The 26,725-nt window shown below is 37.0% G+C and overlaps 1 protein-coding gene across 8 annotated transcripts in view; it reads right to left on the reverse strand.

Annotated features, from left to right (window-relative positions):
* The window catches only part of fat3a (FAT atypical cadherin 3a), a 180,139-nt gene that overhangs the window by 133,865 nt on the left and 19,549 nt on the right, over positions 1–26,725 (reverse strand). For 6 of the 8 annotated variants that reach the window (XM_034923644.2, XM_034923642.2, XM_034923643.2 and 3 more), the window contains exon 2: positions 2,398–5,706. In XM_034923644.2, the coding sequence (XP_034779535.2) occupies positions 2,398–5,689 (3,292 nt within the window). In that variant the 5' untranslated portion in view covers positions 5,690–5,706. Of the gene's footprint in view, positions 1–2,397; positions 5,707–18,212; positions 18,570–26,725 lie in introns of those variants that run through there. The other 2 variants (XM_059031131.1, XM_034923639.2) reach the window with 2 other exon arrangements.

Below are 26,725 nucleotides of genomic sequence, written 5' to 3' on the forward strand. Positions count from 1 at the left end.
AAATAGACAGTAGAACAAATGGACAGACAGGCAGACAGTCATGAGAAAGGCAGTCAAATAGATACAACTGTACAGTGGTACTTCTTCAGAAAGTAATGTGTTTTCCAGATTAAATACAATGCAAATATAGTATAGTCATATTTCCTCTTTTTCTATGCAAGTCAATCCATTTTAATTAACATGAGTGTGTGTAATGTGAAGAATATGGCAGCAACTAAAAAATAACTTGTTTTATGGGTTCAATCACTTGTATTTGACTAGCATTTTTTTACTTAACAGAAAAAGCCAACATGTTATTCTTAAATGCATTCATATTCTTCTTATGTTCATTTATTTTATATATGCTGTTCCCTAGGAAACTCACATTTTCACAGACTAAACATCTTGTCTAAGTGTTTCCTCATAGCAGACAAGGGGCAAGCGTTCACTTACAAAACATTTTTATGGTTTAAAAAATAAATAAATCTCAACCAACAGGCAATCATTGTGATACGTAAAAGAAAGTGTAAGAATCAGGCTTGAAAGTTATTGTTCTTAAAGACACTGAAGTCTGAAAGAGGGAGGGTACTTTCTCTCTAAACACCAAAGAGACCTCCCAGTTCCGCGAATATGAGGAATGTATTAACAGAAACTGCTTATGAACTCAATACATCTGCTTTGTACTCCACATGTCAAAATGTCTTGCAGAAAAATCTCAAAGAAATTATGCTTGCGTTAAATAATACATAATTATGTCCTTGTTTGAACAATGTCATTTTTAAATAACATCAGTATGTTCCTACTTAATTGCAAATAAAGTATTTCCAAATGTACTTTATACCGTAGCCTGAAATTACAGTATGGGTGTCCGCAGATAGGTGCAAGCCTGGAATCTGAATTTACAAAAAAAAAATAGTGGTACAGCGTTTTTCAAGAAAATTAATAGACTGTTCTTTAGATCTACGTTGCATTTAAAAAAAATGTATATTCAGTTAAGTTTTTTTTTTCAAATAAACAAATAAAAACAGACTACCTCTAATTTTCTTTATGCGTTTTCTTCCAACTTTTCACCTCTCCTTTACGAACTAATTTCACTAATTTTAATAATTTACGGCAGTTCTGACAGCGCGTGTGAAGAAGATGCCAGCGCCAAGAGTGAAAGGGAACTCCAAATGTTTTTTAAACCTCATTCTGTTCAGAAATACGTCCTCAATCACACATGTACCAGCAGAGGAAGTTGAATTGATCACAACGAGTGGTCTTATCCCGTATATGCAAAAAAACACACACTGAAAAAAAACACCACCCTACAGCAGGCAGTTCTCAGAAATCCTGCTACGATGTCAACACGAAATGTGCTGCCTGTAAGTGTAAAAAGTGGTCAGAAATGATGGGCTGAATGGGCTAACACTGCTTCTAAAACACAGAGTAACTATGAGGCACACAGATATAGAGAACATTTCTGAATTCCTAAAAACTGAAGGCATGCATTTTTTTGTTTTGTTTCAAAGAATAGATGTAAAGAAATGTTGTAAAGCTATAAAATTGAACGGTCACCATATTACTTTTTATTTTACCTGTGATGTTGCATTGAAATACATTAATTCCCATCTTCCTGTAGATCTAGAAATTGTACTTATAATTTAAAGGTTATCATTCCTTTAAAATTGCAGGTGGTCAATACAGTAAAATATTGCCATCAATTATACAGTTGCTGGATTACTTTAGCACATACCTGCTGCTATAAATAGTGTGTGTGTGTGTGAGAATGTTAGGTTGTTTGGAATGGGGTTACATTTGTCCCTGCCATCAATCACAGAAGTGGCAATTCTCCAATTAGGTAACTGATGGTAATTGGCAAGTGGTCACAAGTATACAAAGGAAGCAAAATCCTTTGTTTGTTGGAGTAGTTTGGGGGGTGAGGGTGAGGGTGAGGGTGAGGGTGAGGGTGAGGATGAGGGTGAGGGAGTGGGAGTGCTGTGATTTTTGTATTATTTTGCAATGTGGTAGTGAAGGCTAACGCCCAGCCTACAAGTGTGTTGTTCTTATGTTTGAACTTTTTATTTTGGCTCTCATGCTGTGTTTATTTTGTTCCTGTTTTTGTTTGTTTTGTTAAATAAACGTGCGCATACGTGCTTAAACTGTAGCTTTCAGTCTCTAGGTCTATTTCCTGTGGGTAGCATCTCGGGCTGTGATGCTACACTGTCACAATACCATACATTTAAAATATGAAAAAGTTCACCTATAATACATCTTGTTTTGGACTGTGAAGTAACCCCAGCACATTGTATATGCAATATAAAACCAAATTACCCCCCAATCTCCTGTACAAATGCCTCCCCAACCAGGCTACTTTCAATGGGCTACTTTCTCAATCCAGCATTTCATATTCATATTAATGATTTAAAAAAGACGTACCTGTCTCTTCGTCAATAGAGAACCTGCCAAGTCCGCTACCATCTCGAATAGAATACTGAATCTCTCCATCCCTTCCAACATCATCATCTCTAGCTGTGACCTGGAGAACGCTGGTGCCAATCCGTGAGTTTTCCTTTACCGTTCCCTTCACAGCAAAATCCAAAAAATAGGGAGGGTAAAGATTCTCGTTTACATCCACCACTTCCACCTCCACAAAGGACACCGACAGTAGAGACACTGGACGCCCTTTATCTTTAGCCCGCACTGTCAGGTTATAAAACTGCTGCTTCTCGTAATCCAGCTCCTTAGCCAGACGAATAACCCCGCTGGCTTTATCAATCTCAAATTTCCCATTGTAGTCATTTGCCAGAGTGTATCTTACCTGGCCACCTAAACCAAGGTCTGGATCTTGTGTCTCCAGCCAGGCTATAATGGTGCCAACCGGAAGATCTTCAAGAACCTTGGCATTGTAACTGTATGGAATGAATGCTGGAGGGCAGTCATTAACGTCATCCAAGGATACCTTTAGAGTAACAACTGAGAACCTCTGCTTTCCCCTTTCAGCTTTATCACGAGCCTCTATTTTTAAATTGAAATGAGCTTTAAATTCCCTATCAAGCTGCCCAGCTACATAAACAATTCCAGTTGAGCTGTTAATTGCCAGCTGAGTTGTGCTTGTCAATATAGAGTATAATATATCACCATTAGGTCCTAAATCTTTGTCAGTAGCTTCAACCTGGATAACTGCTGTGCCAAGGTTTGTGTTTTCGAGAATGACGGCAGAGTAGCTCTCCTGTAAAAACTGGGGGGTGTTGTCGTTAGCATCTTCCACATTTATGGTCAATAGCCTCCATGTAGACTTCTGAGGTGAGCCTAGGTCATAAATGGTAATATTCAGAAGATATCGGTCTACTTTTTCACGATCCATTGGCATCAAGACACTAATTAATCCAGTTTCCATATCAATATTAAAACAGCTATCCTTGTTCCCGTCAGAGATGGTAAACAAAACCCGACCATTAAAGCCAGTATCTCCATCCCAGGCCTTGACCTTCAAGACACTGCCTCCTACTTTGAGGTCCTCACGGACAGATATCTCAGATGGAAAAGATTTATCGAACTGCGGAGTCTGCCTGTTGACCGAGTACAGATCGATAAATACATCTTCTATTTTGGGCTTACTGTTAGCTTTAGCCTTTTTTAGCAACTTTTCAGCTAGCTTCTGGGCAACTCTGGTTTCGTTGCAACTGAAACTTTTTGATGACACTTTCCCGTGAACAACAGAAATGTTAACAAACATTGAGTCTGAAAGGTTTTCGCCGTCGGTAGCTGCTATTTTCAAGTTAAAGACTCCATTTTTTGGATTGGCAGTAGTCAAACTTTTTCTCAGCACCAGCACTCCAGAATCAGGATTTAACTCAAAAAATCCTTTTTCATTCCCAGAGATAATTTTGTACTTGACTAATTCGAGCTCATCTATATCTATGGCAGAAACAGTTGTGATCTGTCCACCGGGTGGAAAACTGTACGATATTACACCTTGGCAGGCTATTTTCTCAAAAAGGGGCTTGTTGTCATTGACATTTTCGAGATGTACAGTGACATTAACTTCACTTTCACGCCGGTAAGGCAAACCCCAATCAGAAGCTCTGACAACAAAAATGTAGCTCTCAGATGAAGACTCAAAATCAAGCTCATTGTTAGAGCTTATGACACCAGTGAATTGATTAATAGTAAAAGGTAAGGCTTGTATACTGGCAATGCTGTACGTTATATAACCATTTTCCCCTCTATCACTATCTGTGGCTGAAACAGTCAAAACATTTGTTCCGACTGCTATGCTTTCATTCAGAAACACTTCATATGATGGTTGTAGAAACAGGGGTGCATGGTTGTTTTCATCTTCCACTGTGATGCTCACTTTAACTTTCAAGTCACTTTCTAGGTCAACCACCTGAAGTTCAAAGAGCTCCTTTTCAAGGATGTTTAAATGTCGGGCAGTGGTGATCAATCCGGTTTGAGGGTTTATCTTAAAATAATCTGAATCTGGTCCAGGATTTAGGTTATATTCCACATCCTGAGGCTCGGGGGAAAGTTTAACAGCAACCACATTGACTCCAGGTGGTGAAAACTCACTGAGACTGACTTCATACATTTCCTTTTCAAACTTAATTTCAACAGCTTGAGGTCTATTGACATACACGTGAACAACCTTGACGGCAGAGAATTTCTGGGGAGAACCTTTGTCCTTGGCTTGAAGGGTTAAATTGTAACCATAAGGGAAATGATCCCAATCCACTGGTTCCAATCCCTTTATTCTATATTCATTGCTTCCAGTTCTTTTAACCAAGCGGAACTGGTCCAAAGGATCCCCAGCTACAATGGAAACCGATTCTATTTCGCCATTTGCACCTTCATCCATGTCCTCGACAGTTAAAACTGCGTAGGTGGGATCTTTGTCAAGCAGAGACGGAGTGTGAGTCACCACGCTTAAGGTTGGTGCATGCTCATTGATGCGTTCAATGTGAATGAAAAGCTTTGCTGTGCTGCTCACGCCATTGTTTCCATACAGTTTCATTCCACGGTCAACTGCTAGGATTTCCAGGTCGTATCTGTTTCTCTCATCAGAATTTAGCCTGCCACTCAGAGAGATTACCCCGCTGGTAGGATGAACTGCAAAAAGGTCAACTTTGTCTTTAAAGAAATAATAAAACTCCCCGTTGGATCCAATATCTGCATCTGTTGCTGTCACTTGTGCAATGCTAGTTCTTAGCGGGGTGTTCTCAGCTATCGTTACGGAATAAGTTGTTGGCGAAAACAAAGGACGTAGGTCATTCATATCTAAAACCTGTATGTTGACTTTTGCCCAGGCATCTAAATCTTCCCCTCGGACAGTGGCTTTTACAGTTAGCAAGTAATTATCCTGGATCTCTCGGTTTAAAATGGCAGCATTTCCTCCTTTAGTCCTAACCCTGAGAAAACAGAAGTCTCCCATTACAAACTCCTCTGCTTTAAAAAAACCTTCTTCGTCTCCGGAAACTATCCGGTATTTAATATCCCATGATTTATGCGTTAATGTGACCCCCATTTTAACTTTACTGTTGGCGTAGGTCCTGGCAGCCGAGTTCTCATAGACTGTGGCATTGTAGAGGGAATGTGTGAAGAAGAAGGTAGGTAGCACTGCTGGGTTCTGTAGACCTTGGCAACAGCGAGCGAAGAGCTGGAGAAGCAGGAGAGCAAGGCAGAGAAGAGAGGTCTGTGTGCCTGCCCAGTGGCCCATATTTACAGCCATCCCATCATTCTTCCACCCTGAAACAAAGCAGAGGGAAAGTGATGTCATCAAGGAGGCAAGCCAACAAAGAAAAAGTTCTACATCGTAAAGATACACCACTGTTACGAGCCTGAGCTTTCAACCCCAAGGCTGACAGCCGACTAATTATTCACTTGATCAATAAGATGGATAGTGATTTTATACATTCAGGTTGCCAGGCAATGAGTCCCTGTGAAATCATTAAGGCTGTTTGTAAACGCTAGCACTCATTTGCATTGTTTAGCAAAGTAGCTTAGAAAAAAAAAAAAAAAAAAGATTCTTATCAGAGGGTCTGGGTCAGTAACTTCTGCAGGCAATAAAACATATTTTACATCTAGTCTACAGGAGCATACAATTTCCCCCCAAATAGCCATTTCACTTCCAAATTGTCAGATTTTAAGTGCTATATAAAATCTGGGACATTCACTCTGTAAACAAAAGTTAAACATCTTCATTTCTGCAAATACAAAAATACAATAAGAAAATAGGTTCATGCAAATATGTTTGACTATTGACAGCAACCAATACATGATAAATGCCATGTTCCAGAGACAGTGAGAACAATTGGTGGTTACATTCTGGAAACCAAATATTTCCACTGACTAGTTGTATAATGGACTGGCATTCCCCCCAGTATCTGTGCGTTCTGCTAATGACCCACTAGAAAACATTAGTCTTCCATCTGATGCTGAAATGTCATTTCTTTTAGAATGCAAAACACCATTTTTTCAACACTATTCAAATTCCAATCTAGAAAAATGTATGGTATTCGAAAAGACAATAACAAAACTTGGGAAAGGCAGGGTATACTGTAGTACAGAACATTTTCTGGACTTTTGTAATAAGACATTATTCTAAAGTGTGAATTATTTATTGTATATGCTACCATTCATAATACCAAAGTCCACTGTGATTGGAAAATGACTTTAACATAATGTAAATAAGAAAGTCTACACCACCAAATAAACTTTTTACACAGAATGTGTTGTGACATGTGTTGTATCCTCCAGCTGTCCTCCAGTAGTTTTTGATACATCAGCACAGGAAAGTGAGAAACAATCTATTCAAAGTAGTGCTGGGTTGAACATGGAATTGTCATTTTTGGATGTCTGTTCAAGATTTAGACTAGTATTCAAATATTTGTTCATTTATAAAACGTTACGAAGACGTTATCAAAAGACCTTACTTTACCCGCTCTGACTATACAACAAAGGATGCCATGAAGTAATAACTGTCAAATGTCTTTTTTATAATAATAAACACTGTTGTGTAAATAAAGGGTTTTTTGCTGTTGTTTTTTTTTTTTATATAATCTCTGCCATTGTCATATTTTCGCAATAAACAAAATGGCCATACACACATTTTCATAACCTGAATAAACACTTTAAAGAAATATAGAAACGTAGGCATTATACGATTTCTCCTGTATTACAATCCACATAACAAAAACTAACAGTGCAACACAAAAGAAGGAAAAACAACTTTGATCACAATGCATTTCCTTTGCAAGTTGGGCCAGTGTTGGAAAACATAAGGTGTTTTGGAGTGATACAGCTGATCTGTATTATATGGCAGACAGAAATGGAATCTGATTCTGACTCAATTCCAACATCTGAAGCAATACTTGCAACTGTATGGAGAGATAACTATTTGACTGCTTGTATTGTGTGCCTATCCTAATCTCAACTAAAGTAAATATTGGCTGTACTGATTTTAAAAAATAAATTAAAAAAATGAGTAATCACATTTTTCCCCTTGCTCATTTAGCAACTGCCATGCAAATTCTGGCAAGGCGGTAAATCAATAAATCAATGAACTTTATTTCTGTTCATCGTGTAATGTCTGGCAGACACGGACATGTTCTTTTGCATTTGAATAAAAAGTGTTTGTTTGGATATCTGGATTTGTCCCAGCACTATTAAAAAACACAAGGAATATGTTCTACCTAGTAATGTAAATAATTGATATTCCCAGTAAGTAAACAAAACTGACTTCAAGTGTTCCAATGTAATAGGCATGGAAAGACTCAAACATCCAAAAGCAAAACATCTGACACACTACTGTTGAGGTGCAGTGCTTTATAAACTTATCATATCTTCAAACGTTGTACATGTTTTTCAGAATGTTTACAGTTTTGATAAAGCTCAGTGCAAACCATTATGAGAAAGCAACATGTTTGTTATTCTATTTGTTGACTTTATTCCAAAAGCTGTATAGCAGGTACCACAAAATAATGTCACTACCTAAATGTGTATATGTTATTCGATAGGCATTTTTCACCTGATAACTTAAAGTCTTTACAGTAAATGCTTATTCCAAAATGTCTTTTCCTCAAGGCTTGGTTTACAATTGCATGCCTGGTTTTTTTTTTTTTCCCTAAATTTGCTTTAACTTAGACATATAGTACAGTAGTTTGCTTAATTAGACCTTTTTAATTGTTCTCGGTTCCTAAAAAGTTGCAGATTTCAAGTTACTCCAACTGTTTAAGTTAAGTTAAAAAAATTAAAAAGGAGCCAATTAAGCAAATTATTAGTTCAATTGAGGGTTTAGTTAAGTAACTGAGAGCTCAGCTGGAATGAAAACCAGCAGACACTGGGGTCCCCAGGACTGGGTTTGAGAAGCCCTGCTCTAGCTCAATATACAGTGAGGTGCGTATCTACTGTAAGTCTGTCTATAACAATCTTCACAATTGCCAAGCCTGCCGATTTCAAAAAAGGGCACCCTGCATGTGAGCTGTAATCCTAGACAACCCCCAAGAAAAATCCTTTAAAATGTCCCAGTAAAACATCCTGAATACCTTCCATTGTTCTTGAACCAGGTGCTGGATACTATTTACATACAACACCACTTAATGTCAAGTATCAGTTCACTGACATGAACATACACCCTGGTCCACAGTTCAATTTGGTCTTGCTATCCTAACAGAGGCCTTACTGTTCAAGTGTGGAATTCTGTGTCTCCAGAGAACCTGTCCTGCAGAAGTGAGAATCATTTGCCACTATGGAGTTTCTGTCAAGCAGTTCCAGGAGGCAGCTAACTATTTAAAGGATTTGGGTGAAATATGATGGTGGTCTGACAGTAGGAAATGTCTTCTTATGTCTTACTCTGTACACAGCTAATCAGTCAAAGTGCGCTGATATAAATTCTTGTTTAACCATACAGTACCAGTACAATCTTTTTTATTTATTTTTTTAGGTTTCTATTATTAGGTATGTTTCTAATATTATAGAAACCTTTTAACCAGAAATACCCAAATGTACTTTTCATTAGAGAACAATCTAATGCTTGGGTATTGTAACTACTGTAGTGAGATACTGCACTAGTATAGGTACTGTATCAATCTTCCTGGCAGCTCAGAATGTATTTTTAGGCTCATTTCAAAAACAATAGGCTATCCATAACTTTAAAGATTGATCACCCTGATTATTATTATTTTATTTTTTTTTATTTTTTTTAAATACCTCCATGTGAATTATGCATAGTTTCCAAAGATTTAATAGAAATGAAAACAGCAAAATATTTGATACCATCACCCATGTTAACCTACAACATCTGTGAATTAAGTTTGTTTTGGAGAAAGGTATGGCTTCGATTGGCTTAGTCTCACACACGTTTAATGCAGCAATCAAGAGGTGCAGCGTGATCTTGATATAGCCTTAAATGATGATGGATAACCACAAGAGTCAATGCAGAAAAAAAATGCTAACAAGTTGCCTACTGAATCATAATTGTTTTCCTATGAAATGCAAACATTTCCTAAACAAGACGTATATCAATAGTGATAACAAAGCAAACAGGGAGATTTAAAAACAGGAATCAAAAGGTACATTGCATTCTTAAAACGTCAGGATATAATTACGGCCACCTGTATTAGGGAGTACAGTATGAAACAATCATAAATTCTAAAATTCGACCAATGTCGCTGTTTTAACCTACAGTGTAGAGTTTTACAGTACCTCAAAACACAATAGTCTACAGAATTCATAACTGGGAGAACACCCTTACTTGCTTTTCATTACTGATTTCATTTTGGCTTGATTTACTATGGCTTCCACAAGAAACTCTGATTTCTTTGCTTAAAGTATTTCATGGCATTCAACTGTCCCACATATTTTTTTCCAAACTGTTTAGTAAGCGTTTGGTACTATACAGTGTTAATCACAAATATTTCTGCTTGGCAGCAGTTCATAAGTACTTTTTTTTGGTGCTTACTGCAGCGGTGGCTTATCATTCTTTAGGACAGAACACAAATGGGAATCAGACCCAACAGTTTTGATGGATTATGCAGTCATCTAGACACTAAATTGGCCCTCAAAAAAAAAACAAAAAAAAAAAACACTGTTTCCTTTCACATTTATTAGTCTTCATAAAATACCCGTCATATAAAACAAGAATGGCATTTGCATAATGTATTGCTTCTGTTGTCTTTATCTATGAGGTATACAGTAGAACGCAGAATCATTTTGCTTTAGACTTACGGCCTTGGGCAATGACACATGTAAACAGATGGATGTTAATACATTGCAATGCTTTTATTGCCTTTTAAGAGGTCTGTTCCTATTTTGCTTAGGCAGAACATAAAGCTTGGCAAAATTATTTAATTATCTAAATGGCAACATGTTTAAATAGATACTAACAGTGTTCATTAAGTTGTCAGGTTTTCTGTGTACAGTAGCTACCTTAAAAATACAAATGGAACAGTGCTAGAAATGTCATCACCCAAATAAATGATAAAAAAAGTCTAAAATGTGTTTTTAATAATTCCCATGTAGCTATTCTGAAATATGGACATTGTACAGTATGTCCAAACAATCTAGTTTAAGCTATGGTCACATGTACACATATAAAAAATGACTGTTGAGTGAACCAGGGGAAAAGGGTGCAGCTATTTACAGTTGCAAGTGATTGTTAAATAATTTTATGCAGGGACATTGATTGAGGAAAAATGACATCCTTATGTAATTTTCCGGTAAGTTCACACTCCTCTTGTTATATAACCTCAGTTGCAATTTAAAATGCTATCTTTTGTCTTTTCTACAGCATACTGTACGCAGTTTAAAAAACACTTCATTTTTATGAGCTGTGTTAACAAACACTGAAGATAGTTTAAGCTGGTATTTTTGCATTAATTACCTGTTTAATTTAATATTGTCTTTAGATCAGGAAAATACCAATTATTTGTTCTTGGAGGTGTGGCACCTTTCAATGACTAAGATAACACTGATGTGGTGGTGACAGCAACATCACTTGGTGGTGTTCGCAATGTCATGCCATCACTGGCAGTAACACAGAAGAGTGGGGAGGATGTTAAAATACAAAGATATTTAATCTAAATAATCCAGATGTTCATAAAGCATTAGTGTGGTAGTTAACATTTTGTCCTAAACGTCTAACATCATCTAACAGCGTGCTTGACACTGCCTAGTTAATGTTCATGCAGGAAAAGTATTGTAATGGTTGCACACTTACAATAAAAAAAAAGGTTGCAATGGTGTTCAATGACAGAATAAGAAATATGCTGGTCTAGACTCCTGTGTGTACCCTAATGAACAATAGGTCGCTTAAAGAAGTTTTTGCACATAATTACTGTAGTGAAAAATGGTAGCCCTGGCACATCCTCCAGGGCGCTTATTGAAATGTCTATATGCTTCATACAAATGTTTTTTCAGAGCCCTTTCAAGCTCAGCATTGCAATCATACTCCCAGTTAATAGAATTTATGATTGAGCCCTCATTTACATGGTAAAGAGAACTGCACAGCTCCCAAGTGCCATGCTGCAGTGTGCTGCTCTGTGATGTGCTGTATACTGAATATCCTTCTCGACGTAAAGGACTACTGTATGTTCATATTAGTGCACACTGCTGCTGTTAATGTAGAGTTGGAATCTACATGGAATTCTACAGTAAACACAAACTGGAGGACTTACAGCAGCAACTTCACCTTTCAATATCACTTTAAAATTCAACCAATACAACCAATATTGATTATTAGAATAGAATTTAGAAAACATGTGCAATGTTAGCCATACAAGTGTAGCAAATTTGGCAGAGAGAGGAAGCTGTATAACACTTAACACTTACGGCTTAACAAGTAATTTTTAAATGTAATGTTAATTGTAATACAAACAATCATTTCTTAAGTATAATACATGTTACAGGTATTATTGCTGTGTCTGCTTTATAATGCCACGTTTCAATATTCACCATGTAAAACTCATCTTGTTTAAATATTGAACTTGGCTTGTTATAGATTCCATCTGCAGTCAACAATCAACCGTTCATTAAACGTACATTAAGTTGAAAGATCTGCAATGTGTACAGTATGTACTATAGGGGAGCAAACTTATAATCACATATTACAAAAACACCCAAACCAGATGTACTAAAACTGCAGGGAGCCAAGCTGCAATATTTTCTACCAGTTTAGCGCATGTGGTTCTGATTGCCCTTAGATCAGCGGTTTGCAAAAGAGATACAAAGAACACAATTTATGAAGATCAATTTTGCTATTGAAGAGTTGAGGCTTTTGTTGAACTGCTTAACATTGGCCTAATGAAAGAGAGGCCTAATCTGTAATTGAAAACATACTGAGGGCTCAGAACTGTTGCCAGTATTTATTCTCAATATGATCCCCTGAATGTGACTGAACTGGAAGCAAAAAATATAGTAAATAAAAATGTCCAATGGTGACTTGCAATTAGGTTACACTGTAGCATACTTTACTGAAGCGTATGTAACCACCTCTGTAATACTGAGTGTGTTTCAAGGATTTAACACATTTACAATGTGTTGATGTTTGCAATGCAGGAGAAATCTTGTAACATATAAAAAAACATGTTGACACATATTTGTATTAATTTTTGTTGTTATTAATTATGTTGACATAAGAACACAGAGGACACCAACAAAAAATGCTTGACCTTGATAAAAGACCATTACAAAGATACTTTTTATTTAGAGCTTTTGTTTTCTGTTCTTCCTTAGTGTTCTTTGTTTCATTCTTGTTATATAATGGATACTCTGCATTCTAATATCAGTCACACTTTATAACAATAGCCTGTTTGTGAATGTTATAAAGTAAGTGTAAAATGTTCAGCCAAAACGTTTGTCTACTTGTCTACACTACTTTTAAGTTTGAAATAAATGATAGCAACTGCTCTTATCGTTTAAAGAGTACTGTCTCTAGCACCTTCGTACAGTACCGAGAATGAACACTTCTCAAAACAATAAGAGGTATCCCTGCCACACCTATAAACATGTTACACTGTCTACTTTCAAGCAATGTGGTCAAACAATTAAGGGTCAACTGGAAGCTATTGCGAATTGCCCACCCTGTTTTTTATTGACCATCTCGTCCTTATTTGATTGCTACTGTAGGCAGTGCAAGACTATTTACTGTCTTTGGTGACAGTGGCACTCCTTTTCATAATGACAGTCAGCCAAAAGGCCCAGTTCCTATTTTCATAGTAAAATAAACTCATATACTCAAATTAACTGATACCACTAATACCTTGGGACAGTGGTACTCAACTCTGGCCCTCAAGATCAATTCCAGTCCAGATCTTTATTCCAATCAGGTCCTAAATTAGCCTCTAAGCAGCTTCAATTTACTACATTAGAACCAGCTTGGAGTAAAAACCTGGACTGGATTGGATCTCGAGGGCCAGAGTTGAGTACCACTGCCTTATGATATGAATACATTTCAAACTCAACTTGATAAACTGCAGCATCCTAGTACCTTTGCTGCTGGCCACGTGATTTGATTGTGACTAGATCATATGAATGAGTCTGAAGCTCAACAATAATTACTTCTTGAGGATTTACTATTACAGTTTAAATGTATTGAAAAAAGGTAACTGTATTGGCTGTCCAGTTGGCTTACATTTCCCAAAAAGTTGTTTTATTGTACATACAGTACTTGACTGTATCATGATTCAAGAATACAGGTGTTGGGCTTCCATGAATTAAACAAACAAAAAAAAATACAAATGGCTATAGTTAGTTCATACATAATTCCCAGTAAAACTGAAATGTATTGTGCATAGTTACAGCTACAGTATAGCACCCATGAGTGTAACATCGAGATGAGTATACTGTACAACATGGAACATCTTACAAATCAGTGTAAAACTTCAGAATGTCACCGAAAGCTCCTTTCCTGGATGAGTCATACATCTAATGCAGCAGACAAAGGATATGTGGAAGTAGGTGCAAATATAGCCTCATGCTATGGATCAGTAGTGCAATCACACCTGTCTTATCCATCAAGGATTGTCTCAACTAACTCCTTAGAACACCACCCTGCCCCCCCAACACACACACACACACGTCCTTCCCCACTGTTCTGCACTAGCACCCAAGCCACTGCTCCCTGTAACATCTCATTATGATGCTAATTCAGGTTCAAAACCCCGAATCCTCTAGCTGCTGTTTAAATATTTAGCAGCCCCTTTCTTCAGTCATAACAAGCTTAAGCCATACCAGGAAGAAAAACATTCATTTCATTTTCACATTTAACAGCATCTTTTCTTTGCAATTTTATGACTTGTCCTGATTTTTTTCCTTGTGATTAAAAGCAATCTTATAATGCTGTGTCTGGGAATGACCAAGACACTATTGGGGTGACACCATGTGAATAATACCACTGAAAGATAATCTTTAACTTTGGGTTTTGGTTTTCCTGCTCATGTGATGTGCCGTATACTTACTTACTGCCTGTTTTTATGGTATACCAACAACATACATCTTTTGATCTTATACCAGCACATTCAGAAACCATTTATAAAGAAAGAACAACATCAACATTTACTGTATCAGATACAACTTTTTTTATCTGCATTACAGTACAGTGCAATAAACCTGCTGTTAGTGATGTGCTTGGTACAGTATACTCAAGACTTTCATAAGCAAAGTGGCAGACTGGGGACCATCAAAAGGCATCAGATTAAGGTTACATTATTAATGTGATTTAAATCAGTTTCCAACATAGACCTCAACACCGTTTGAGGCTCACAGCAGGAAGGGGCTCCCATTCCTTCTGAAGACCACTGGAGTCCTCTGCAGCTGCTATAAATCAGCTCTGTTTCAGATCAATTTCAATTTTATTAACACCACTGCACATCAACTGGCTTTGCTGTAATGGGCTTGCAACAGCACTAGAGCCTGAACAGATCTCTCTTTCAATGCATCTTTATGATGCTTTTCAATTCGATGCATCAGAAGAGTGAGGTTAATTGTCATCTTAGTACAAGCGGTAGAAGCAGTAGCAACTCTGGGTTCAAGCCCAAGGTCAGTATACGAAATTAACCTGCTTGTGTTTCCGTGCTTCTCCAGTACTTCTGGGCAGAAACAAACCTGCTGTGAGGGCTTTACCTTTTAATCTCAGTTCAATGAGGCAGGGCTATAGCAATGATGTAAAATATGGGTTACAAACATACAGGCTACAATACAAATCACGTATTTTTATATTGACCTCATTACAATGCACAGTTTTAACACACATGGATGGTGTGAGGCAAAACACAAATATTTCCAGTGTTTGACTGTCCACAACAGTAAAGTGTAAACACATTATATTTAAGCTTGAGGAGTCTACAGTAAGGACTGAGGGACTCCTCAAACCTCAAAGCTAGCATGCTTTCTTTTTTTTTAATACACTCTTTCATTTTGAATGACACATGAGTACTGTATGGAATGGCACAATGAAGTCCAGGGAGACTCGTTTGCAACTTCTGTTCTGTACTGTAATGTGTTTGTAGTTTTTTTAATTGCGGCCCTGTTAAGCACATAATAATAAAACAGCTCTGTAAACAAGAAACATCAATAATATGCCGTTTCCATTACTGGGCAAACACTTGATCATACAGTAAAGTGCATCTCTCCAATTAAGGAAGGACCACTTCAATCTATTTATCAGACAACATTTCTATACTATTAATTAGGCTTGACACAGCTAACACATATTTCCAAAATCACTGACTAAGAAAAATCCTATTTGAATCAGGCATTCCCAGTAAACATGCAGGCATATTACCTTTTTACAATACAGAACAGAGACCCATCAAAGATAATTGGGTACACAAGCCATACTAAACAAAAAATACTGTTCAAAATAGCTTTTTTAAAATGAGCATTTTTTACCTAATTAACTACATGAGATTTTAATTGTGTGTTTAGGGGCCTGTGTAACAGGGCGGAGGCCGAGCACGAACAGGTTGCTTAATTAAGGCTACAGTGTGTGTCGGCATTCATGCCAGCTCCTAGCGGATAAAGACCAATCCAAACTTACACATCACTGATTTGGAAGGAACCACAGACGTTTGCTGCACAGGGTTATTGTCCCTTCATTCATGAAATGATTTTTGATTATTGGCTAAAAATGATCATGACGTCCCAAAGCAGAAATTATCACGATAATCATGATCTTAAATTAATAACTTCTCCCTCGTTTGTAGTTCTCCCTCTCTCCCACACATTTTTTCTTTTTTTCTTTTCTTTTTCACTTGTTGACTTTTACCATACCACTATTCGCTCCCAAAATACAGGGGGGGGGGGGGGGGGGGGCAAATTGAAGTCTTTTTTGGGTTTAATTATTTGACATCTACTGTAACACCACCATCCCAGTCACCAATAATATGACTATCTATAATATTTTTTTCAGTAAAATAAATACCCTACCACAATGTGCCCATCCCTTCCTCAATGTGCCCACCCTACAGTACTGCATGCTAGTATTTCTAAAACCACTGGAACTAATTCTTACTGTCATTACTCAGTAGGAAATGAGTGGCAGATGAATGACATTTGATTCCTATTGCTTAGCTCTGCAGACTATTGTGTCAAAAATGGTTGGAGGTTAAGGGGTTAAATAGTTTCCTGTCATAATACTGGGTATTATATTAATTTTTATTTTATTTTTTTTTTGGGGGGGGGGGGGGGGGGGGGGAGGTTGGGTTGATAACTGTTTGGGTTTAATGCTTCATCAGATTTTACAAGTAGAACAATTCTTTGGAGTATGACACAGTGATGCTGTAGAACCACAATGCATGAAACTTAACGTTAAAACTGAAAACGTACTGTACTAAGTTCAGTGACTAGCAAAAAACAATATAGGCTCACAACGTTCATGTGTGGTACAGTGAATTCAATTCCACAACTGGACCTGGACCTTGCTGGTATAAACAGACAAACTACCAGACAACACCTTCACTATCAAGTTCAGCACCAGTGTCTGACAAAGACACTGCTGCACAAGCAAAGCTGCAAGTCAGCTAGCAAGGGCAACTTAAAATAAAGCACTGCAATCCATAGAGCCACTCCTGGCAACCATAAAACATTAAAAAGCACAGCTCATGTCTGCTCCTTCAGCCAATTCCTGCAGCATGTTCTTTTCAACATACAACTGGAGATAACAACTCACGCAGTGCATTACTGGTGGATGCATGTGCCAGTGATACAGTATAGATTTAATCACAGAGGCAGCAAGAACATAACTCAGTGAATTAAGGTAGTAGATGTTTTAGAAAAAAGAAAACACATGTTTTCAGAGTGATAAAAATGACTTAAGCTTTCGAAGAGTATCTACAGGTCAGTATACGCAAGGAATTTAAAACTTCAGATAAGAAAGCATATGACTTTGTGCCTCAGGAAAAGGGGCTTATTTTGTGGTTTTCATTTCAAACTGTATGATATAAAGGGACTTAACCTCTTTCAAAAGCACCTTTATCGAGAGTTGTCTGGAATGGCTTTGTCAATCTACTGGGTTTAGTAGAAACATACTAGTATTAAGATTTCCATCTAAAATCCACATCAGGTGAAAATTACTGTGAGCCTTTAGAGGCATGATATGGTACCTTTCTGTGCAAACAACTTTTTTCATCCACCACTTATTCAAACATTAATGGCTTTAACCTGCTACCCCTCCAGCAAACTGGTAAGCCCTTAAGCAATCAAAGTGGTATGTTTATTTATGAATACGAAATCTCACTGTGCAATACTGTAGTGTGAGGCGTAAATAAATGAAAACCTAAGAGGAAATCTTTTTAAAAAAGACCATTGTAAATATCAACAGTTTTATCTGTGATCAGTAAACACCCAAAGAATGGCAATCCTCTGCACATTTCTTGAAAAAACAACTCTGCTTAGGACTAGAGTATTGGGTTGCTGTACTGTAATACAAAGACTATATTCGTATTTCACAGTAGCATCATGCACTCACATAACTCATCTCAAATTTATGATGCACTTTCAAACCAGGGCAACAAGTTTGAGGAAAGGAAAAAAAATAGCTGTAAATTAAATAAAAACTAAATTCAATAATAATAATCCCTGTGCTTTTAGCTGTGAAATACTGTATCATTAGCAAAAAAATACAGTTGTCAGGAATGCCGTGCTAAACAAGTGCAGCGCTGTAAATTACAACCCTCGACTCCCACTGAAGCCAATTAAATAAGGAATTAAAATGAAAAGAAATATATTATATTGAAACCGTGTGACAGATGCCTTACCTTATTGGAAAGAAGGGACACAAAAACTCGCACAACACAGCACTCATGACTACAGTAAGCAATCTTCACTTCACAGACCTCTTCACTTCACTGCTGCTAGTCCCAAAAGCACACGGCTGCACACAACTCCTATGGGATGGAGCACATATTGCAGACAGTAGAGATCTTGCTTGCTCTGTGCTGTTGTAGTACAGTGGCTGCCAAGATTAGTTCCAACTGTAGTGTACCATCCCCACCACAAAGAGAAAGTGAAGGAATAGAGGTCAGCAAAGACGGAGAAAAATAAGTAGTGCTGCAGAAATGTGTGTGAAGTCTGTGGATTTGGCCCCGCGGAGTGCAAAGCTCACAGTGAAAAGAGCCAATCTCTCTCAGATAAGAAAGCAAAAGCAAAGTGGGGGAGGGTGGTTTAGCTGGGAGAGGGAATGGGGGCAGTGCTGCTATGTGACATACATATGGAATGAGCACTAGAACAATGCTGACAAGACAAGCCAACCAACGGCACTCCAGGCAGCTGCATATTGAAACAGAGAGAAAGAGAGTTTCCCAGCTCTGGGGGAAAAAAAAACAAACAAAGAAGCAAGGTCACATAACCAAATGGACAAAAGTAGACTGCCCCGGCTAAATTCTGAATGAATGAATCTCGCTTGAGCCGCACCACGCTGGAAAAAGAGGAATGTGTTTTTTTACTTGTAAAGATTAGGCAGGTTGAGTACCTTACACAGGTCTAAAATTTTACTGGCAGGCAATTAGTCCCCCAAGTTTTCAATTCCATTTGGACCTACCGTAATTACCACCTTAACTTGCTAGTCAGCCTCTGTAACTTGTGCTGTACTGTATATCTTGGTTTACAGTCTTTGTGTTTTAGCTGCCTAACAGAATAAAAATCAATTCCAATTTTTTTCTGTTTCTTCTCACCCTCTAGGAAATGTTAACCTTCTTCTTTGCACTAGTTCTGTAAAAATAAATTAGGAACAGAATGTTCAGCAACTAAATAAAAAAAAAAGTTTTTTACAGTATTTTTTCATACAAAAAAATGGTGTCTTTCAAATGTAAATGATATACATTTTTATAAAACTACACAGTTTGCAAACTAGTTTTGTTTTTATTTTCCACAAAATGTTCTGTTTCCACTGGGACATTCTCAAAAAACTAAAAATTTATTGCATTCAAATTGTGATCTAATTTGAATACTGTGCTGCACAGTGACTGTGTAAACTATGTAACCAAAAACAATAAGAGCAGGTTCCTGGTAAGAACTAGCAAGCCTACAACAGACCTTGAACATAAGAAATACATGTAAATGTCCTGTCATCACCATTCCATCTAAACAATGTTTCATTTACTTTCAGGTTTGAGCCCTTACCTTTTCTACAAACATAGAAGCCTACTGTACAGTGAATACCAAAATACATCTTTCATGGCGCCTTTCAGAGATCGTTCTTGCCATGGGACCATATTACTGTCGGTTAATTACATCTCAACTGGGATCAATAATTACCAATACTAATGCTGGACTGTTAAAGAAAAGTCCCCAATGTGTCAAGGGGAGCGCTGATTCATATAAAACAGAAGAACAAGCTGCCCACCCCCCTCGTATATATATCTCTCATAAGAAGTCCACCTCATGCTGTCCAATAGAAGCAACAATAAGTATCCACTGCTGCCTGGCCCAGTGGGGTTTGTTAAAAAAAAAAAATACAAAGGTTGTGAGAAGGAAACAAGCTAAGTAATCAGTACTGGTATTTGGAGCCCTGTGAATTCCATTAACACTCAAAAGTCAATAATTTATACACACAGCATTACAGTACTTCTCAGAATGCAGAAAGTCGGTTTTACAGCAGTGAATGATACATTCTTTTAAGAAATGCATCGTTCACAATCTGTACACATGCTACAGTAAACTGCAATAAAGCAATACTTCATTTGTAACGAAGACATAGGGGTCTTTTCTAATGATCTAAACAGAAGCTGTATTGATTACCCCTGCCGTTGCCAAATACAGTAGCACTTCTGACTTTGAAGGAAAACATATTTTAATGATAAAGACAATTTTCAAAATGTATATTTTCATTTTCAGGGTGACTTCTTTTGCCATGGTAACTTTAACTGATGAGGGTGAGGAGTATTCAGCATCAGTCGCTACTGTATTTACAGTATATCATTAAAAAAAGACCCCCATGATCTTTACTGTACACATTTAATACCACTTTGTAAAACAAAGAAAAAATATATATATAGAAAAAAGCTACTCATTTTTAAGACTTAATCCTTTTTTTTTTTTTTTTTTTTACAATTCAGGAGTTCTGAAATGGTTAATCTCGTCCATGTCATTCCCCACCCCCTTTCCCATAGCTTCCATTTCTTGTGATAAGTACTGGAAGATTTATGTGCAATGAATTTCCAATTACCGGTCCTCACCAGCTGGGCTGTCACTCACAGATTCTGTTAGCGCACTAGAAGTCTTCACCTCCTCATTTCCGTTGCATGTGTGTACAGGCAAAAATGTGTGCAGCGATGTCTATCAGCTATGTTTATATTTCATCTTGAGTGCGTCGATGTTTTTCTTTACATACCTAGCTGTTCATAGCTTGAATTGCTTGTAAAAAACCTGTCTGGGTAAACATTAAAGGTAGCTTTTTAAAGTCTTATTTTTATAACTATACAATAATAAATACAAAATACATTGTATTATAGGCCTAGATTCGCAGACATGTTATAGATAAACTATATCAACTGCACAATTTTTTCTAATGAAAAAGTGAAAAAAGAAAAATGCGTTACAACTTGTAAGGAACATTTGGAGCTGAAAAAGTTAACGGATGCTTTGTTTTTTTTACTATTATGTCAATACCACGAGGATTTAATAGTAGTACTGTATTGTACAAAGTCATGACAATTATTACTATAGAAATCATCTAAGATACAATTAGTCATCAACCTGAATTGAATGTTGCTCCTAAAATGTGCCACTCCCAGATTAATGACACAAATTAAACTGACAGTCCTCTAAATACTCATTTGTTTTCCCATCATGTTTTGTCCTGGGATCAGCACTACATTTGCAGGAAATAAACAGAAAAGTACTCCGTGTGCTTTCACCTGCCCATGTGTGTTTACTCAGGACAGTCCCTCCTCTGACCATGCATACAGTTCCCAAAGAGAACCTATTCTCATGTCAGGATGGGGGTTGGGAATGTAACAGCCATGGAGAGGATAAGGCCAAGGTAATACAAAAAGGGGTCAATACCACTTATTTTCTTTAGCATGTGCCATAGAATAAAGGGAGCACTATAATAAGTGATATCCAGAAAGCAGACAGGACCTTGGGTTGTTTTTGAGTGCAGACATAAAAGCAGAGAATTTAAATATTAAAAAAGCACTGTTAGGCTCTTTTCTGCAGCTGTTAAAACGGAGACAAAACAATTAACAATCTTGCTGTAAAATAAAACCCAAAAATGTAATGTAGGGTTATCAGGGTATTTGTCTTGTCGTCTTCTCATATACAGTAACCCAAGGGTGTAGCAAAGAAAAGCCTAAGAGATGACATGATCCAGAAGTTACCAAAATAACCTACAAACCACTTTACTTCAAACTGCATAATATAGACGTTAGGTTATTTTGGTGTGCTTACTAACATACCAAAACTTCTGGATCATGTCATCTCTCAGGCTTTTCTTTGCTACGCCCTTGGGTTACTGTATGAGAGAAGAAGACAAGAAAAATACCCCGATAACCCTACATAACATTTTTGGGTATTATTTTACAGCAAGATTGCTATTTCTGGTGCAATTGGTCCACTGTGATATGTACTGCAGCAGCACACTTTCTGATGTATGAGGTACTGTAAAATACTGAACCAGTTTGTTTAATAATTTAGGTTTGCTGTGTGGTTTGTCAGTTTGTTAGGTTTGTATTTGCTCTCAAAAAGTGTGTCATTTTCTGTTCATTGGTTCCTTTGTTTTTTGAAAATGTAATCGGACAGTATTGCAGAATGTCAGGGATGGGAATTTTAAACGTTTAAATGTATAAACACTAAAGAAGTGGTTAAACATTAAATATTTTTTTATGTATTAATTTTAGTAAAGTGTCATATACAGTAGTCTGTTGCGTATCAGACTGCTGTGGTGCCACAGTAAGGGGGGGGTATTATAAAAAGGAAGGGGTTTGGCAATTGCCTCCAACTAGCTTTTCTATTGGTGCAACAGCAAGATTGACACTGGGGCGGGTTTTATTCTCAGTCGATCTAGCGCTTCATTGGTGCACTCTGTGTTCATACTGTAGTAGGCGCGGTATGGTAGCCAGTCCACGGGGTAAGAAAGTTAATGACAAGCATTTTTTCTGACATTTGTTGTATATTTTTAATAAAATGGCATCTCTAAACAGAGGAACGAGGCAAAGTATTTTGAGGAACCGGACGAGAAAACCGTGGTATGTAAATAATTATGCCAAACAAAATTGCCGTACCACAAAAATACAAGTTCAATGCTTCACCATTTGAAATGAAACCATTCAGAAATTACCGTGGATGGAGCTACTGATAAAAAGCAAGCACCCATAATGAACCGAATGCTCTAGGTGGCGACTTACATTTATTTAGCCATTACATCCCTGTGAACACATATAACATGGTTTTAAAAGGACATTTTTTGTTTTTTTTCCATTTTAATTCAGAGAACATACAAGTGTACATTTTGTGTAGGCTTTAATTTACCAGTACACTTTTATGCAATAAGTTACGATGTTAAAACGTTATTTGCTTATTTAGGGTTTATTTGATTGGAAAACACTAACCAGGTCTGTCAGTATACATGAGAATGTAATATAAAGAGTGTGTGTGTATGCAGATATGGCTGACACCTGCATAGCATTTAAACATTCACAAAAATATACCAAAATCACATCTCTACAGATAGCATTCTATATCTGTATGTTTCTCAGAGCAGCTACCTGTTTTAAGAGTGCTGTCTCGTTTATTCTTTGTAAGGCCTGAAACACCTGCCACTACATAAGAATACTGTATGGAAAGAAGACATTTTAAAAATCAATAAAATTGAATTTTTTTTTTTCTTCTGCAAAATATTGCAGCTTGCGTTTTGGTTGCATCTGTTTTCGGATACAGGTTACAGCAGCTGTTCTAGACTGTCGCTCGAGGAAAAGATACTGTATTTATATTATTAAAGTGGCTGTTTATATTTTCCTGTTGCCGTTTATGTTACCAGTATGGTAGGGAATTATATGTTTACAAGACAATAATCCCTTTTTCATGACCAAGTGGAATCTCTCTACCACTTAGTATCATTGGGATATCCTGCAATAACATGACACGGAACAGTTTGAATAAGAAAACATCACAAAGTCTCCTATTACAGTACAGCACACCATGTTGCTGATTTTTTCTTTTTTTATCCAAGACCCTGCAAATGAAAGTCATTGTAATAGTCAGATCAATCCAAAAAGGTAATATAGTGTATTTATTTACTTTATAATGCGTTAAGTCCTTGTGACAGGGTGGCTTGTGTGGGGACGTCAGGCCAGGAACACACAGAGTGGTGTGTGAATTGCACTGTTGCACCAGTTTATTGAAAATAAAAGGTTTAAAACAGAACATAAAACACTGAACAAACAAAATGGTACGTTGGCCAAAACAAATAGACAAACAAAGAAACAAACAAACAAGTATCATGCTGAGCTATGTCACCACAAGTAGCAATTGTTATTTTAGTTTACAGATTTTACTTTACTCTCCTCTCTCTCTCTCGTCCTTTTGCCCTGAACACCCAACCCCAAGTGAGTGATTCGTGCATCCACAACTGTGCCGGGTTTCAATTACTAAATAATTATTCACTTGAATCCCAGCACGTGAACTAATTTGTGCAATCCCCATGCCCACATACTAATGAACACTTTATCTGCAAGTTAAGTGATTGTGCAATCCCTGTGCCTAAGTACAACTATATATTTTAAATCACCAGTGATAAGCCACACTCCGTGCACCAATACACACACACCACATGCTACATATAACACAAAAATACGCACAGGGGCAGGGCATCCTGCCATAGTCCTTTACAATATCAGACAAGTAATGTGGATACCCAAAAATCAGAAAGTATTGCGATATCTGAAAAACGCAATATTCAAAAACTCATCATAAAAGCTTTTGATCGAGTGAAATATGAAAAATGGGCAACCTACAGACATTAAACAGTTTGAGTTCTGATAGCATATGGATTCAATATTGTTCTATGCTGTCTAACAATTCAGTAGAGTGCTCTTTCCATTAATATTGCTCACTTTTTTGTTTGTTTCTGTAAGCATCAACAAGAGGTAAAATTAAATTAAAACAATGATCTACAGTATTGGCTTACAGTAACTGCTAAAATTTAAATGGAAAGGCTTTGTTGTAAAATACAGGTATTGATTTTCTGATGATATAAGAGAGAAAATGTGATGGTTCTTTGCGGTAATCTCCATCTGGGATTTTTCCTACAGAACAACTTGTGTAGATTCCAAGTCTAATTCAATTTGTAATGCAACATAAGCCCTGTGACCCAAAAGTTACATGTTAGCCAAATGGTCCATGGAACAAAAGTACCAAAAAGTGTTTCCCCTTCTTTCTCATACTGTATCTCTGGACCAAAACTTTTTTTTTTCTTTACAGCAAAGTCTTGATTTCACCACCACCGCAGTGTAATTCTTCATATACATCTCATATTAACCATATTCCTACAGTACATGGAACCCTGGATGTATTGCTTTCTCTGGCACTGAATTTAATTTGCCCTTTGGGGTCATGGAATACCAGAGCATATTCATAAATTACAAGGCCTGCAGATACACGGAGAAAGACGCACACTGATAAAAAAGAGAGATAGAGGACAGAGAGAGAGAGAAAGAGGGAGAGAGAGAGGAAAAAACAGATATTATATCATCCAGTTTAGGTGCCATTCTGATAGATTAGCATGATCTGCAAATTCAGTTTTATCAACCAGATTCTTTTGTCAAAGGTGGTTGTTTGGCAAACCATGAGGGTTAATGGGTTTGGAGAAGGTGGCAGGGCAGCATAATACGTTCTCAGCACTTTACCATTACTAGAGTACATAATAACTGTCCTATGGTGGATTATTCTGGAAAATAAGGCTTTATAGACGCTGGGGATTTGTCATGTTCAAACACCTTACAAACTTGCTTCCACATAAATTCTGGTGACATGTTATTAGTGTTTGTAAATTTTGTTTAACTCTGTACACATACACCCACAAACAAATTGTAGAGGTACTGAACGGAATCCCTGACAAACCGTATAATAATACTCTGGTATCATTCTTCTTTTTTGTCTCATTGATTCTATCTGTGCTCCAAACAACCGAAGCTGATGTGTCCCACACAGTACTTCCAAGGTCATTCCGGGTTAATAATGTAATGGTCTAACCTGATTACCAACAGTGAGAATCAGTCTGCTGTCCTTAGCAACCAGATTTTAATGCCCCCCCCGAGATTTCAAATGCTAATTTATCTTCACACAGCAACCACATGCCAAACATGACAAGTGACCATCATTTTCAGCAGTTTAAGGTCAATGAGTGGTGTTTTTTGTGGGTTGTTTTTTTTATTGTGCCTTTTATCTCCACTGTAAGTGGAAGTGGTTCATCCCAGCTAATTATCTTGTCGCTTCTACTAGATAGCAATTCTTCAAGAGATAAAAAGTACAAAGATTAAATTTAGGCAAGAACAGAAAGAAAAGGTCAGTTTGAATATGTTTGATTGAAATGTCAAGGCATACACTACAGTAGATGAGGACAAGCCTTGTAGATTAGAAGGGGGGGGGGGGGGGTCTGTTGTTTTCCTAGGTGCAGTTTCAGTGTGGAATCGAGTCTGGTTACAACTTCTACTGTAAAATAATGATACTAACACTTATCATTTACAGTATCGTTTGAATTAGTATTGTGTGTAAACATGAACAAATATGAAGATGAATAAAAGGTGTATGACCGTTTACACAAAAGGTTTAATTAAACATAGATTCACAACCTAAATCACTTGCAAACTATTAACTTTTCCCTTTTTTTAGCCAGCAATAGTACTTTCTGTACATAACCTTCTATATAGCCAGGTAGTTCTGTTCCGTTGCATCCTAATGAAGTGTCTCACTCGTGTGTCTTGATTTTTGTGTACAGAAGCTTAAGCACACAGGGAAGTTTCAAGCGACAAAAAAAAAGCTTATTTTAGTATTTTTTTTTTTTTTTTTTTAATAAAACTTCTGTGCAATTTTTTTTTTAAAAGGAATTCTTTTTTAGTTTGTTTTTCTTTGTTAGGCAGCTTGCTTAATTTAATTTTTTATCATCACTGTATAATAAAGACAGAAATACTTATTGACTCTAAAATATCGCAAAACTGTTTATGCTGTGGAAAAAAAACATCAATACTCTATTTTGTAAATTGAAAATGTTGTTGATATTTGCCATAAAGGAGGATGGATTCCTTTATGCTTGTGAAATATGTTGACCGTGAAA

Source organism: Acipenser ruthenus, chromosome 9 (assembly GCF_902713425.1).
Source record: "Acipenser ruthenus chromosome 9, fAciRut3.2 maternal haplotype, whole genome shotgun sequence".
Classification (NCBI taxonomy): domain Eukaryota; kingdom Metazoa; phylum Chordata; class Actinopteri; order Acipenseriformes; family Acipenseridae; genus Acipenser; species Acipenser ruthenus.